Source organism: Plasmodium relictum, assembly GCF_900005765.1.
Source record: "Plasmodium relictum strain SGS1 genome assembly, chromosome: 12".
NCBI classification, from domain to species: Eukaryota; Apicomplexa; class Aconoidasida; order Haemosporida; family Plasmodiidae; genus Plasmodium; species Plasmodium relictum.
The window spans coordinates 811,712-828,236 of record NC_041690.1 but is presented as its reverse complement, the minus strand read 5'-3'; the positions used below and the strand labels follow the sequence as shown (position 1 = coordinate 828,236).

At 18.2% G+C, this 16,525-nt stretch overlaps 6 protein-coding genes across 6 annotated transcripts; 4 read left to right on the top strand and 2 right to left on the bottom strand.

Annotated features, from left to right (window-relative positions):
• Positions 1 to 397: 397 nt before the first annotated feature.
• DBP5 (ATP-dependent RNA helicase DBP5, putative) lies at positions 398 to 2,770 on the top strand (the record flags this gene model as incomplete). Its single annotated transcript, XM_028678003.1, has 1 exon — positions 398 to 2,770. One exon carries the CDS (start codon positions 398 to 400, stop codon positions 2,768 to 2,770), a length of 2,373 nt encoding a protein of 790 aa, XP_028534335.1.
• Positions 2,771 to 4,089: 1,319 nt separating this feature from the next.
• PRELSG_1221800 (GTP-binding protein, putative) lies at positions 4,090 to 6,552 on the top strand (the record flags this gene model as incomplete). The annotated part of the gene is made up of 1 exon (XM_028678002.1): positions 4,090 to 6,552. The coding sequence occupies one exon, from the start codon at positions 4,090 to 4,092 to the stop codon at positions 6,550 to 6,552; it is 2,463 nt and encodes an 820-aa protein (XP_028534334.1).
• A 603-nt stretch (positions 6,553 to 7,155) lies between these two features.
• On the bottom strand, positions 7,156 to 9,189 carry PRELSG_1221700 (conserved Plasmodium protein, unknown function; the record flags this gene model as incomplete). Its single annotated transcript, XM_028677999.1, has 1 exon — positions 7,156 to 9,189. The coding sequence occupies one exon, from the start codon at positions 9,187 to 9,189 to the stop codon at positions 7,156 to 7,158; it is 2,034 nt and encodes a 677-aa protein (XP_028534333.1).
• An 833-nt stretch (positions 9,190 to 10,022) lies between these two features.
• On the top strand, positions 10,023 to 10,598 carry PRELSG_1221600 (OPA3-like protein, putative; the record flags this gene model as incomplete). Its single annotated transcript, XM_028677998.1, has 1 exon — positions 10,023 to 10,598. One exon carries the CDS (start codon positions 10,023 to 10,025, stop codon positions 10,596 to 10,598), a length of 576 nt encoding a protein of 191 aa, XP_028534332.1.
• An 843-nt stretch (positions 10,599 to 11,441) lies between these two features.
• Positions 11,442 to 12,464, bottom strand: PRELSG_1221500 (conserved Plasmodium protein, unknown function; the record flags this gene model as incomplete). Its single annotated transcript, XM_028677997.1, has 1 exon — positions 11,442 to 12,464. The coding sequence occupies one exon, from the start codon at positions 12,462 to 12,464 to the stop codon at positions 11,442 to 11,444; it is 1,023 nt and encodes a 340-aa protein (XP_028534331.1).
• A 911-nt stretch (positions 12,465 to 13,375) lies between these two features.
• Positions 13,376 to 16,009, top strand: PRELSG_1221400 (conserved Plasmodium protein, unknown function; the record flags this gene model as incomplete). Its single annotated transcript, XM_028677996.1, has 1 exon — positions 13,376 to 16,009. One exon carries the CDS (start codon positions 13,376 to 13,378, stop codon positions 16,007 to 16,009), a length of 2,634 nt encoding a protein of 877 aa, XP_028534330.1.
• Positions 16,010 to 16,525: the final 516 nt, after the last annotated feature.

Genomic DNA, 16,525 nt, shown 5'->3' with positions numbered 1-16,525 from the left:
TTTTTTTTTATATTTTTTATTAAGGATAATTACGTTATATGAATAAAAAATATTTATAAAAAATCAACAATTAATATATTTAATCCTTTATATTTAAAATAAAACAAATAAAACACAATAAATATATAGATTATAAAATAATATAATATAATATAAAAAACATAAGCTTGATAAAAAATTAAATAAAATAAAATAAGGGGGTACATAAATTTATTTAAAAAATATGAATTTTTATATTTTTAATTGAATTGTTTAGAGTTTAAGCAATTTAATTTTATACATTTCACATTCACTTTTATTTTTGTAGATGTCCCGCAATATTTTATATTTATGATAGCATATTCAAATACAATAAGATAAAAATTATATTTTTTAATTTTTAATAAAAAACATAAAAATGGATACAAAAGATATCAATACTGAAAAGAAAGACGAAAAAAAAGATAGTAAACAAAATGAATCTTTTAATACAGAAAATGAAAATTTAAAAAATGTTAAGGAGTCAAAAAATAATGAGAATTTAAAAAATGATGAGGAGCTAAAAAATGATGAAATTTTAAAAAATGAAAATTCAAAAGATATCAATTTAAAAGATGAAGAAACTAAAGATGATAATTTAAAAAATAATGAGAATAAAGATAATAAAGGAGAAAATGTTATGAATATGTTTTTAAGTTATATACAAAAAAATAAGGATGATCCTCAAGTTCTTCAGCAAATGTTAAATATGATGAGTGAACAAATGAAAAATAATTTGCCTTCAAATGCATTGAATATCAATAGTGCTAATGCAAATGAGAAAATAAAAAATGAAGGAAGTCATATATCAAATAATGAAAATATAATTGGTGAAAATAAAAATAATAATCAATGCCCCAATGATAAAGAAAAAGATGAAAATAAAAAAATAAATGAGGATAATAAAAATCTTACAATAAATGGAATTAATACTATAAATGATAAGAATCCAGAACAAGAAAATAAAATAGTAAATGAATGTAATAAATTGGATAATTTAAATAAATTAGATGAAATAAATAAGACAAATGGGATTCATAATTCAAAATATTCTGAAAAAGAAATGTTATCAAAGTTAATAAATAATTATGTTGATAAAAAAAATATCCCAGAAACAAATATAGGGAATAATGATAAGTTAAATAATTTGGGTTTCAATAATTCGAACTCAAATAAATTAGATAATAACAATGTAAATGAATATATGATTAATCAAAATATCTATCGAAATACTCAAAGTTTCAATGAGAAAAATTCATCAAATGTTGAAAATAATGGATTAATGAAAAAAAAACATAACGAATTAGTAGAAGATAATGATGAATATGTAATTGAAAATAATGAAACAAAGGAATCATTTGAAGAAGAAGCTGTAAATTTAATTGAAAAATTAAAAATATTAAATAATGATAAAAATAAAGTAGACACATTGAATAGATCCTATACTAAAACAAATGACATTAACAACCAAAGTGATTTTAAGTTGTATCATTCAAAGAATACATGGGAAGAATTAAAAATAGATAATGAATTAATACAAATACTAACATATTTAAAATTTTTCAGTCCTTCTAAAATTCAAGCATATGCATTACCAATTATTTTAAATAGCAATAAAAATTTAATAGCACAATCGCAAAATGGATCAGGAAAAACGTTAACATTTGTTATCGCCATTTTATCAAAAATTAATAGAAGTTTGTCATCCTTGCAGTCTATGTGTATATGCCCTACTAGAGAATTATCTCAACAGAATTATGATGTAATAGGTAGTTTTACAAAATATTTAAATGTGAAAGTTTTTTTAGCTGTACCTTTATGCGAAAAATATAGTAAATCGGGAGGTTTTCAAATATATGTAGGAACTCCAGGAAAAACATTAGACTTTTTAAAAAGGAGATATATTGATACAAATAATATAAAGTTATTTGTTTTGGATGAAGCTGATGATTTAATTGATATTAAGAATAATATGTCTACTCAAGTAGAAAGTATAAAAAGATTTTTACCAAGAAACTGCCAAATTCTTTTATTTTCTGCAACATATAATAAGGATGTTCGCTTATTTGCTGATCAGTTTGCCCCTCAAGCAACCAAAATAAGTGTTAGACAAGAAGATTTAACATTGAAATGTGTTAAGCAATATTATTTGATCACAGAAAATGATGAACAAAAATATTATTATTTGTCTGAACTGTATTGTTCTATGACTATATCTCAATGTGTAATTTTTGTTAATTCTAAAAAGTCAGCTTATAATTTATACAAATTCATGACTGATAATAATCATAACGTCACTTTAATTTGTGCAGATAGTGTAATTAGTCGTTTTACAAAAAATCAGGTGCAAAAAGCAAATGTGTTAGTAATGGATCCACAAACAAGAGATACATTAATGTCTGATTTTAAAAAAGGAATTTCAAAAGTTTTAATATGCACAGATTTATTATCAAGAGGTATAGATGTCCCTTCTATAAGTTTAGTTATTAATTTCGATTTGCCATATATTTATCAAGGTAGAATAGAAGATAATTCGAGCTCTTTTCAAAATCAAAAAGTAAATATGGAAACTTACATTCATAGAATTGGAAGAACAGGAAGATTTGGATCAAAGGGTATGGCTATAAATTTTATTAGTAAAAATCAACTCCCACATATTAATCAAATTGAGCAGTTTTATAAATGTGTTATATCAGATTTAGAATTTGACTCAGAACTTATGAAAACTTCGCTAACTAAACTAAAAAATTGATAGAGAGAAAAAAAAAATATTATATATGCATATATGGATATATATGTTTATTAATTTTTTTTTTTTTTTTTTTTTTGCATTATTAGTATTTATACATTTTCTATATATCTTTATTTAGAAATTTTTTTTTATTTTATTTGTCTTGTTCTATATTTATATACTTTATATGAGGAAAGAAAGAAAAAAAAAATGCGTAACTTTTTTTTTTATATCTACAATGTAAATTAAAAATTACATTTCTTTATATGTCATATAACTCATAATTTTTTTATTTTTTTTTAAAAAGAATTCAATTAAAACTAGAAGTTCATTATTTTAATAAACATAGAAAATAATAATAAATAATTTTTGTATATATTAAATTTCTGAAAATTTATACATACAAATTTTTAAGGATTCTTATTTTAAAATATAGTATGACATAATGATGTCAACCTTAAAATTATTATAAAAAAAAAAATGAGATAAAAAAGATAAAATTTATCCTAATCTTTGAATAAATTATATTATTTTTCATTTTTAATACATCCATCACACTTATAGGTGTCTTTTATGTTTATTTATAATGCATATTTATTTTTTTTTTTTCTTATTAAAATATTTATCTTAATAATATTTTATATTTTTATAATTCAAAAATAATTTAAATACGATTTTATATTCGTTTATATTTACAATAAAATATATATTTTATACGTGAACATAACGATTTGAAATATAAAAAGAAAAAAAATAAGATATAATAAAGCCCATTTGGTAAAGTACTGTAATAGATAATATCAGTGAGAATTGTTCCTATTCTTATTGATAAAAAAAAAAAAAAAAAAAATTAATATTGTTCATATTTCGAAAGAAAGAAAAAAAAAAAAAAAAAAAAGAATAATAAAAGATATACTACGGGTTCGTATTGGGTTCCTACAAAATATTATTAATTTTTTTTTGTTCATCATAATATTTTTAAAAATTACACTTCAAATTTTCATATTTTTTTTTCTAAAAAAGAAAAAAAGTTAACATATTTCTAAATAAGATAAAAGTTTTTCATGTATATATCTTATATAAAAAACATATTTTCTTCATTTTTTGTGTTTCTATAAACAAATAAAAAACAAATTTTATGTTAATAGAAGTTGATTAAAATTTCAGTATAGAATATCTTATAATGTTATATAGAAATTATATTAAATGCCTATTAATTAGTAATAATTATAGTGGTTAAAATTTGCTAATACACTAACACTGATATTAAAATTTTAAATTATAAATTTGATTTTAAAATTTCGTATTATAAATATTTTTATTTTTTATTTAAGTTTATTATGATATTTAGTTCTAAATGCTTAAAATATTGTATAATAAGAAATTCCTTTTTCATAAAAAAAAAAAATCTAATAAAATTTGTTCATGGAAGAAATCTAAAATTTTTTCATTTAAGTAACATTTATAAAAATTTAAAAGTAGAAGAAGATTATTTTTATATCAATCCCTTACGAAAACTTAGTTGTATTGGTTGTGGTGAGTTTTTGCAAACAACTAATGAAAAAAAAAGTGGCTATGTTCCATTTAGTGTTTATGAAAAATACAGTAATGGAAGATTAAAATTCTATACCAAAGTAAAAGGAGAAGAAGTAGATTCAATTCCAGACGGTGTTAAAGTTGATGTTAATAATTTCTCTAATTTTAGAGTAAAAACAAAAATTGTTTTATGTAAAAGATGCTATAGATTACAACATTATAAAATTGCTGATGTAAAATGTGAAGTTGATATTAATAGAATTGAAAATATAATAAAATGTAGAAAACAGTTACAAGAGGATATTAAGAAAAAAGCAGAAAATACGAAAAAAAAATCTTTAGAAAAAGCAGAAAAAAATAACAATGAATCAGAAAATGAAGAAACTAAAAACGAAAATAAAAATTACTACAATAATATAAATAAACATGATATTAATAATAATAATAATGATAAAAGTGATATCTTTGAAAAGGATGAAATGAAAAAAAATTTATCAAGTGAAAGTAGTTGCAATAAATTAAATGGGAACAAAGAAGGTGTATTTAATAATTGGAATAATGAAAAATATGATAAAATTAATTTTAACAATATGGTATTTATAAACAAAAAAATGAATAAATATTTTAAAAATATTTTAAAAGATAATAAAAATCAACAGGAATACGATTATTCTAAAGAAAAAACAAGAGATTTTCAAAAAATGGAAGCCAGTAATACAAAAAATGGAAGTATCATACAAATGCAAACGAAAGATAGTTATACTGACAAAAAGAATAAAGAAATAGAATATCCAACTCCAAATGATAAAACTGAAAAAGTTATTTCTAAAAAATTAAATAATGAGGAATTTAAAAAAGAAGAAAGTTATTATCAGGATAATTCGTATAACATTGATAAAAGAAGTATTAATATTTATGAAAAGAAAGATATATTAAAAAAAAGAAATGATGCTAAAATGTTAGATGTAGAAAAGATGGATATAAGTACAGCTAAATATATAGAAGGAGATAGAAACCACATAATGAATAACTTAATTAAAAAAATGAAAAAAAAATCTTTAGTTTTATATTTAATTGATATCACCAATATTGAAAATACAATACTTCCTGAACTATACATAGGTTGCAAAAATAAAGATATAAATATAATTTGGCTGGTAAATAAAGTAGATTGTTTACCCAAATCAACTAATTTAGAAATTGTGAAAATGTGGTTTCGAAATTTAGTTAGGCAAATAAAGAATTCTCATATAAATGATTTAATATTTATATCTGCACTAAAATTTTATAATTATAATATTTTGGAAGAAAGAATGAAATACTATGTAGATTTAGATAAAGGAATTGATATATATATTGTTGGATGTGTAAATGTTGGAAAATCTACTTTTATTAATTCATTTTTAAAGTATATAAATTATAAACATATTGGAGATATTTATAACAAAAGAAAAAAAGGGGGTGTTACAACTTCGAGCATTCCATATACAACTTTAAATTATAATGTATTTAAATTAAAAAAAAATATAAATATTATTGATACAATTGGGATACCAACAAAATATCAGTATTCTTCTATATTATATAAAGATATTGATTTAAACAGTATAAGTATAAATAAAAGAATACAACCATTTACGTATAAATTAAAAGAAGATTCTTCTATAATTTTAGGAAGCTTATGCTATATCAATTTAATTTATGGAAACTTTTGTTTATTAACATTTTATATGTCTAATAAAGTTACTATTCATATGTGCAAAAGTGAAAAAATTCAGGCTTTTCTAGAAAAAAAAAAATGTTCTTTTTTATATCCACCTCATATAAAAGATGATTTTGATTTATTAAAACCATTTGTTAAACATACTATTAAAGTTTATGGAAAGGATTTTGAAAGTGTAGATGATATTGTTATATCTGATTTATGTTGGTTTTCATTAACAGGCCAGGGTATAAAGGTACTAGAAATTTTCGCACCCAAAAATATCAAAATATATAGGAGACCATCAATGATAACTGACGCCATTAAACATACCCAAATTGATGTATTTAAATATAAATCTTATCGGGGAAGAACAAGCAAAATTTTGAAAAAGAAAAAAAAATTAATTGAAGAGTTAGATAGATTATCCCCAAATAGAAGAGTGGAAATGAAAAATCTTACCTTGCAAAGAGAAAAGTCACAACTTGAAAACTTAAATAATTTCAATGAAACATCTATTATTAGTGATAATAAAGATATAGAAAATATTGTACATTATTTATAATAGAAATCTTGTAAATAAAAAATATTAATAAAATAAATAGCAACTTATATATATATTTTTATGTTTTTGTAACCTTTATATTACTTTTTTTTTTTTTTTTTTTTTTTTTATTATTACTCATAAAACGTATTTTAAAGAAAATTAGTAAAATTATTTTTTTTAATTTTTCCAAATATTCTATTTTTTTTTTATTTTTAATTCTTTTTTTTTTTAAATTATAATTAATAAAATCCATATGTTTTATCTTTTATAGTTAATTTAAAAAAATATATTAAAATAATTCATGTATATCTAAAAAAAAAAAATGCAATAAACAAAGTTTCATAAAAATATATATACTTATATACATATTTTATGACTATAAAAAATTATAATAATTTAAAGCAATTATATTTTATAAATCAATATGATGGTGCTATAATGTAGAGACAATGCACCATCTTTAATGAAATTTAATTTTGAGGAATAATTATTTTTCTTTTACAAATTATACATAAAAAATTAATTATAGATATATATAGATATATATATATATATATTTTAATAGCAATTTTAATATAAAAGAGGAAGTGAATTAACTTTTTTTTTTGCCTTTTATTTTTTTTATTCTCCATTAAAATTATCATTGAGATACAAATCTAAATCACTCTTATAAATTTGATCTGGTAAAGTAAAGAGAATTAAAATATTGTTTTTATCAACAGATATAAAATTATTAATTTTAAAAGGATTAAATTTAAACAATTTGATATATTTGCATCCATATGTAAATACACAATGATGTTTACTTTTGTTTACATCAAAAATATTAATTATTCCCTTATTATTTAATGAGCCAATATAATTAAAAGCTTCGATATTGCACCAAAATAAAGAATGAATAAAAGTATCAGAATTAAAAAAGTCCTCATTATAAAAGTTATTATAAGAATGATCATAAAAATAATTTACATTAGTATTATTATTATATTCACCATTTTGTAATTCTGTTTGATATGGTTCAAAATAAGAATCATTTATACTAAAATTATTATAAGAATTGTCATGTAATATTTTATATGGTAAATTATTATTTATAAAACGTAAATCAAAAATAAAAATGTTATTTAATGAACTTAGACAAATTAAATTATTATCTTCATTATTATATTTATCAATATCAGAAATTTCATAATTTGTTATTTTTTTATGCATAGAGTACATATTTACATTGTGATGGCCGTTGTTATTATTTAAATTGTTAAAATTATTTATTTCATTATTTTTCATTCTTATATCAAATAAAGAAAAATATCCACTATAAGTAGAACCAATAATTAAGGAATCATAAAGCCACCTCACATTGCTATAAATCTCATTCGTTTTTATTGATATAAGTGGATTTATTTTCCCTACATTTATATGATCATTTCCATATCTATTATTACTAGAATGTACAGTATTACTATTAATATCATAAATAAATAAATTTTTATCATCTCCATTACTTAACAAATAATTGTTTTTTAAAAAGAGTCCTTTTCCTGTTTTCTTGTGACCTAACAATTCTAATAATAATTCACCATCACACAATTTTCTTTGTTCCAATTTTTTTTTATAACTTTCAGAATATTTTTTATTTTTATTTTTTATTTCTTTTTCATAATATAAATCATTATTTTTTAGATAATTTTTATTTATATCATTTTGTTTTTTATTGCATTCATTTTCATTTTCTTCTCTATCTTCCTTTTTGTTATTATCATCATTTTCATCTTCTTTTTCTTCATCATCTCCTTCAATTTCTTCTATATTATTTATTCTATCAATTGTTTTTTTAATATTATATAAAAATATTTGTCCTTCTATTGATTTATTAGCTATAATAACATTCCCGTCATGCATAAAATTACTTTCATATTTATTCATTTCATTGTTGCAATAAGATATAGTAGAATTCGTAGTATAATAAGGAATATTCATGCAATTGTATCTTTTAATAACTGGCACATACTTATACTTTTTACAATAGTATTTTTTAAATGATTCATCTATAACATTATTTTTAACTGCATATGAATAAAAAAAGTCATTTTCATTTTTTTTATTTATTTCTTCCTTCGTTATTACGCGTAAAATGCTCATTTTATAATTACCATTTTTTTTTGTATTATGAAAAAGTACAATACCTTCATTTAAATACTGATAATCATTTTTATTATTATTCATATTTAAAATTTCAATATTACTAACATTGCTACATAAATTAGTTATTAATATATCAGAGTATAAATCTATAATATTCTTCCACCACAAGCTCAATAAAATGTCTTTTTTTTTATAATGATCATATATATAGCTTTGCTTTGAAAAAATATTATTTACTTTGTTATCTAAATCTATATGCATATTTTTATTTTTATACTTATTTTTTAAATGTATTTTTTTAGTGATCTCTTCATTTTTTTCCTTATTATTTTCTTCTCTAATCATATACATAGAACAACAAGATAATGATGAATCGCTTAAATCATTAGAGATGTCTTCTGATTCTTCTTCATTTATATTTCTGTTCATTTCATTTTTCTTACAACGCAATTCATATTTACTTCTTCCATTTATATTTACATTAGACTGGTTACATTTAATATTCTTCATTTTTTTTTAATTTTTTTTTTTAATTTTTTATTTTATTTATTTATTTATTATTAATTTTTTTTTAATAAATAATTTTATATTTTTTTTTTAGATTGTTTATTACATTTTTTTTTTTTAATTTATTTTTTATATGGCATTTTCTTTATTCCGTCTATATATTTACAAAAAATTCATATTATATCTTACAAATTTTTTTTATTTATGCTGTTATTTGAATGATTAATTCATGCTTATTTTAAATAATGTATCATCAATTTTTATTCTTGAATTCATATAAATTCAATAAATAAATATATATATATATAATTTATATAAAATTTGTTTTAAACTATATTAATAATCCAAGTTTTTAATAAATAGAAAAAATTGTTATTTTAAAATTTATTCATAAATACAAAACAAACATTATATACATTATAATTCTTCAGTTAATTTATCGTAATATTGTTAATATTGGTTAAGATATACTTAAAAAAAAAAAAAAATGAAAATAATTAGGATTTTTAGATATTAAAAAAATTAAAAAAAAAAAATATATTAATGAAAAATTATATTTTTAAGAGAAATTTCATAATTTAAATTATAAGGACATATTTAGAAAAAAGAAAATTGCGAGTTTTTAGAAGCATGCTAGAAAAAAAGTTGGTAATAAGATAATAAAAATAATTAAAAAATTGAAATGAATATCAAATTATTATTTTATGGGGGGGAAAAAAAAATGTTTGAAAGTTTTAAAAAAATTTGTTTTAATCGAATACGTTTGAATTTTTTTACATTTTCATGCATGTTTTTTATGTAAGAAATCAGAAGAAATATAATTATAAAAAAAGAAAATGATTCCTTTTTTTAAAATAGGAATTGTTTTAATCAGACAAGTAAGTAAACCTATATCTGGTTATATAAAAAAAAAAGCAATAGAAAATAAAAAATTTAAAAGTATATGTATATATTGCGGAAAGAAATATTATTTTTTTGAACAATATATACAGAAAAAATTTTATAATTCAAATACAACGAATGTTAATTATAGTTCTTTTATCAGTGAAAATAAATCAGTTAATGTAGGAAGTGAAATTCTAGGTGAGACTATTATTTTTCTGATTGCAGCATTAATCATTGTTGCAGAGTATAAGAGAAATAGCTTGAAAGAAGCAAAAAAGGAATTAATATTAAATCATAAATTAGATACATTAAGATTGCAAGTAAAAGAATTACAAAGAGAAAATGACGAAATTATGAAAATTGTTTTTCCAAATAAAAAAAATGTTCGAGATAAGAGAAACTTTGAGATAGTACATACAAATCTTTTTAAAGATATTTATAATAAAGTTATGGGTAAATCAAAAGAAATAACAAATAATGAAGAAAATAGAAATAAAGATGAAATTAAAAAAATAAAGGACTCATAATAACAACAGTAAAAACAAATAAATAAAAAATTAAGTTTATATCATAAACATACACGGTATAAGAAGAAAAGAAACATATATATATAATATTTAAGGAGATGAAAGTATAATAAAATAAGAATTTATAAATCATACTAAGAGAAAACTTGTAAAAATTTCTTTTACTATATAGTTTTTTGTAAATTTTTTTTTTTCGTATAAATTTTTAGATTTTACAATTCTTATGAAACTATTTTTAAATTTAAAATTAAAACATTATTGTATTTCAGTTGTTAAAATTTAAAAAAAAAATTATACAAGATGAAAAATTCTATATTTAAAATTATTGATACATTACCTAGTTAAAAGAAAATTTTAAATAACGTAGATATAAAAAAAAAATAATAATTTGATTAATTTAAAACTGCAAATATATACTCCATGACAACAACAACAACAAAAAAAAAAAAAAAAAAAAAAAACAAAAATCATCATAAAACATATTTAGCACAAATTTTTACATTTCCAAAAAATTAAAATAGAAGTTATTTCATTTAGCTTTCATAAGCATAAGAATTTATGAAGATTATTATATATATATATATATATATATATATATATATATATATATATATTTTGAATCAAATACAAATTTATTTAAAAGAAAGAGACATTAAATTTTACTTTTAATGTATTGAAAAAAAAAACAAAAAGAAAAAATTGAAGATGCAAATAAATGTGAAGCTCATACCCATTTATAAAATTTTAAAAAATGTATTTATTCTTTTGCTTATATATAAAAAATATTTAAACACTTCTTGTATTACTTAGGGAATGAAAAAAAAATTTTTTTTAATAAATTTTTTACTTCTGTTTATATGTTCTATACTTAATTCTAGGAGTGTTTGATAATTTTATTGCTTGACTACTTTCATTAGTAGCACTAATACAACTTAAAACAAAATTTGATAATTTTTTGAAATCTTCAAAATCTTCTTTATAAAAATATCCATAATATTCATCAATTTCATTTTGATGATGATTAAAAAGACAAAGCACATGAATATCTCTATTTTTAGAATAAGAAGCAAATATTTCATCATTTAATTTTAATTGAAACTTACGATTATCAATTATCATTGGATTAATTGAAAAATATTTATTAATAATAAAAATATCATTAATATAATTATATTTTGTATTGTTATTTACTAAATTATTACCACTTATAAATAAAATACATTTTTTATTTTTATTAAGGCATTTTGTTTGAAATTGAGGAAACTTACTAAAAGGTGGCACTGAAAATACTAACGATTCTCGTATAAATGACAAAAACTTTTTTTTATTATTTAGTAAATTTATGCTAATTGGTTTAGGTTTTTTCCCATAGCTAATAATAAAAGCTGGAATATTTTCGTCTAAATTAAATCTCTGATAAATATTTTGCTTACTTGGTAATAAGCTTTTACAGTTTATAATAGCTACATTCAATATATCAGGGTAATTTAATCTGCTTGAATTAATAACTGGGTGTATACTTTTATTCTTACTATTTTTACAATAAACTAAATATGGTTTATTATTAAAAAATATTTCTTTTAATTTTTCTACATTTGATATATCAATATATTTAAAATTATAAAAATGAGTATGATATAATTCAGTGAGTACTTGAAAAAATCCACTACAAATTAGCAATATAATAAATATCCCCATAAAAAAAGAGTATTTATGTTTGCTTTTAATTTTTTTTTTAATTATCATGTAAATATAAAAAAAAATTAATTTAACTCTTCTTATTTCATTTTTTTCATTTTTTCCTTTTTTAGGATTGTTATGAATATCACTTTCTTTTTCTTTTCTATTCTTTACTATATTCTTCATTTTTGCAATTTTTTTTTTAAATGGATTTTTTTTTATTGTATTATCTTTAATAAATATATGTTTTTTTTTTTTTTTTTGTCCATATATATATATATATTATTTTTTTTGAATATTTTTCTTTTTTCATACTTTTATACCTTTTAATACATTTTTAAACGAATACTTATCAACAGTATATATCCCTTTTACAATAAAAATATATTTTGTATTAAAAAAAAGCAAATAAATATCTAATGAAATTTTTTTTTTTTATAATAAATTTAGTTAACAAATGAAAATTCAATCATTTAATTCTTAAATTTATTAGGTTATAAATGTGCTTAATAAATATATTAACATCAAGGCAACAATTATTTGCAACAAAAAAAAATATATATATACGTATATAATTAAATTATATTAAAAATTAAAAATTATTAAAATATAAAAAATTTTAATTATAAATTATTTACGTAAAAAAAAAGAGAAAAATTAAAAATAAAAAGAATCAGTACATCTAACATATATTTTTTTGCATGAATAAATAAAATTTTTTTTTTTTATTTGAAAGTATGCCTATTATTTAAATATAAAGCTAGCTATATTATATTTTTTATGTTTTTCTATGTTGTATTGTTTTTTTTATCATACAAACAGTAAAATAGCAGAAAATGAATTTATAAAAAAAAAAAGATTAAACACAAATTTTAATTAAAATTATCTTATTAAATAGTTGAATAAAATGTAAAGATAAATTAATTTATATAATAATTTTTTTAAAAATAAATAAATGAATTAAATAATTTGTAGTTAACGCATTGATAGGAGTACATATATCAATACATTTGTATATGTACTAATAAAATATATAGAAATAAAGAAAAACCGAATTCACAATAAATTATTTTTTTTTAAATATTATTACATAAATTATGTTATTTATGTTTCATTTTAGAAACAGAATTTCAAAGGATTATAAATTCTCTTTACAATTTCGTAGATTTCTTCTTGTCAATAATAAAGATTTATATAATAAACTAAAATATAACAATTACATTATTAAATTGATTAAAAATGTAAAAAAAATCAATGAAATTGAATATAAAGAAGAAAATGATGTATCTAATTTAGATTTAGCCTTTTCTTATCTTTATAAAAATGTGATTTTTAAAAGTAAAAATGAGAAGAAACTATATGATATGCAAAATAGTATAAAGCCATATAACTTATGTTATAATTACGAGATTATAACCAATACAAATGATATAAAATATGTAAATAATGTAAAAAAAATATATTCTTATATTATAAAGTCAGTAAGCATTTGTACTTCACAACATATTTTAATGATATTATATAGCTTCTTAATTCATAATATAAATATAGAATATTTAAAAAGAATAAATGAGCATGTTTTAAATAATATATATAATTTCAAAACTAATGAATTAATTTTAATTCAGTTGTTTTATACATATTTTGAAAATAAATGCAGCAGAAGGAAAAATGATTTTTATGATATTTTAAAAGATAAATTATTAAAAAATTCAAATAAAAATTCTTTCGATATTTTAAATCATAATGTTGAGATATATAATCTTGTGAAAGATTTAATTAAATATGGAAACTACTTATTTTATAAAAGAAAGCAAAGTATACTTCTAAATGAAATTGCTGATATATTTTTCTTATATTATAATTTTAATACCTATAATAAAGAGCTATTTGATTATTTTGTTGCTTTTCTTGATAGCAAATTAAAGTTAATAGATGTTACCAATTTAAAAATACTTTTAAAACAAAAAAAAAAAATTGAGAATTGCATTGACTTAAATAATTTTAATATAATTATTAATTGTTATTACTATATTTCATGCATGGAAATTTCTGAGTTAAAAGAAAATTTTTTTTTTAATTTTCATGACTTTCTTTTAAGAAATAACTTACTACTTGATTTTTCTATACATCAATTGTTTTTATTATTGAAAATAAGTGAAAATATTCAAAAAACAGATTTGAAATTAGCTATCTTAAATTTAATTGATGATAGATTAAAATGTACCGTTGATACAATAGAAAATAGCTTAGATATATGCAAAAATTTTAGAAATTGTTTAAATATATTTAATTCTATTTATGTATATTATGAGAAGTTTAATTATATGAACAGAAAAAAAGAAGTTCCTAGTTTAAATAATATAAATTACAAAAATTCTTTTAAAGATAGTATTGTTGATGGCTGCATAGATGCAGATTACTTGAATGATAATAAAACTAATATTTTAAATGAAACTAATAAAAAAAAATACAATGAAAATAATTATATATATTATAATAGCAAAGATTTAAACCTTGATATATTAAATAACAGGAACAACTCAATTAATGATTGTTCTATTGAAGACGATAAAAATATAAAAGAAAAACAAAACGAAAGCATAATTATGTATGAAAAAATAAAATTTTTAAGTGGAATTAATGAATACATTAGAAATAAATGTATCGATAGTGAATATCTTAAAATTCTTCTTACAAGCGTGGCTAATACATTAAATTATAAAAGTATATTGATATATTTTATAGATAGTTTACACAAAAATAAAAATATAGGAATTCTGTTGTTGTATATTGATTTATTATGTACATATATAAATAATATATATGTATTGTTGTATATAGATTATTTTTATAAATATGTTGTGACTAGGAAATTTAAAGATTTCACTTCAGACAAAATAATTATATTACTATCATGCTTATTTAAGTGCATAAGTAATAATAATTATATAAATTCTACCAAAAAAAATGATTTTTATAAAAACAATAAAGAATTTTTATTAATACTTTATAAAGATAACCCCAATATGTATGAATATATTAAGAATAATTTAATAAATATGAATTTAAATGAAATAAAATGTTTGGATGAATTTTTATTTCATTTTACTTTTAAATATATGATAAAAAACACTTTTGTATGTTTAGAAGAAAATTTATTTTACTTACATAATTTGAAAGTAATTAATGAGCTTCTTTATTTTTTTTTAAACATATATAATTATTACAATAAATATTCTTCTGAAATGAATTCTTTAGCAAAAGATATTGCATCGTTGTTCTTTCATAGAATATTTATTTTAAATTTTTTAAATATATATAAAAATTCAAATACTCATTTTCATAATATAATTCAAAAAATTTTAATTTTCATTAGATTAGATAAAGATTTAGATGAAGAATTAATAAATTATATATTGAGTATATATTTTCAAAATGATGATGTTAACATCTCCAAATATAATGAAAACATGTTTAATTATATTACAAATGTTCTAGAAAATTTCTTTAAAGTTCGTTTTAATATGAAATATAAAAATGAACTTATTCTATTTGTAAATTCAAATAATTCAAATATAGAATTCAATAAAATATTAAGTATAAAAAATTTGATAGAAAATAATTGTAGCACTTATTTAGTTAATTTTTTGTTTTTAGTTTACGCTAAAATAAGTTTTAATGAAGTATTTAATAAAATTAAAGAACATATGTTCTCATATTCTATTTAGAGTTTTATTATTTTGTTTATTTTTCTTTTTTTTCTATTAGTGAAGATTTTTATTTTTGATTTATTAATTTTATATTAATTGAAATTTTTTTTTTAAACAACTATATGAATATTTTATAATAAAAATACTAATATAAATTTTTAATATTACATTATTTACATTTATTTTTTTAATTTTTTTTTTTTTTTTGTTATATATTTATAATATATTCCTTTTTCACATGAAAAAATTATGCTTTTAAAATAAAATTAGAAAAATACATTTATATAGACATATAATTATTTATTTATTTTATTTTATTTATTTATTATTTTTTTTTATTCTATATTAAACAAAGAAATCAATTATCACATTTTCTTTCTTTTTAATTATTAAAACGATTTTGTAAAATAAACACAATTCACAAAAAATAAAAATAGAAGTGTGCACATAATTTTAAAAAAATTTATTATGCTTAAATTTAATGAAAATAATTATTCCATGAATTTTTTCTTTTTTTTCGCCTTTTTTTATATA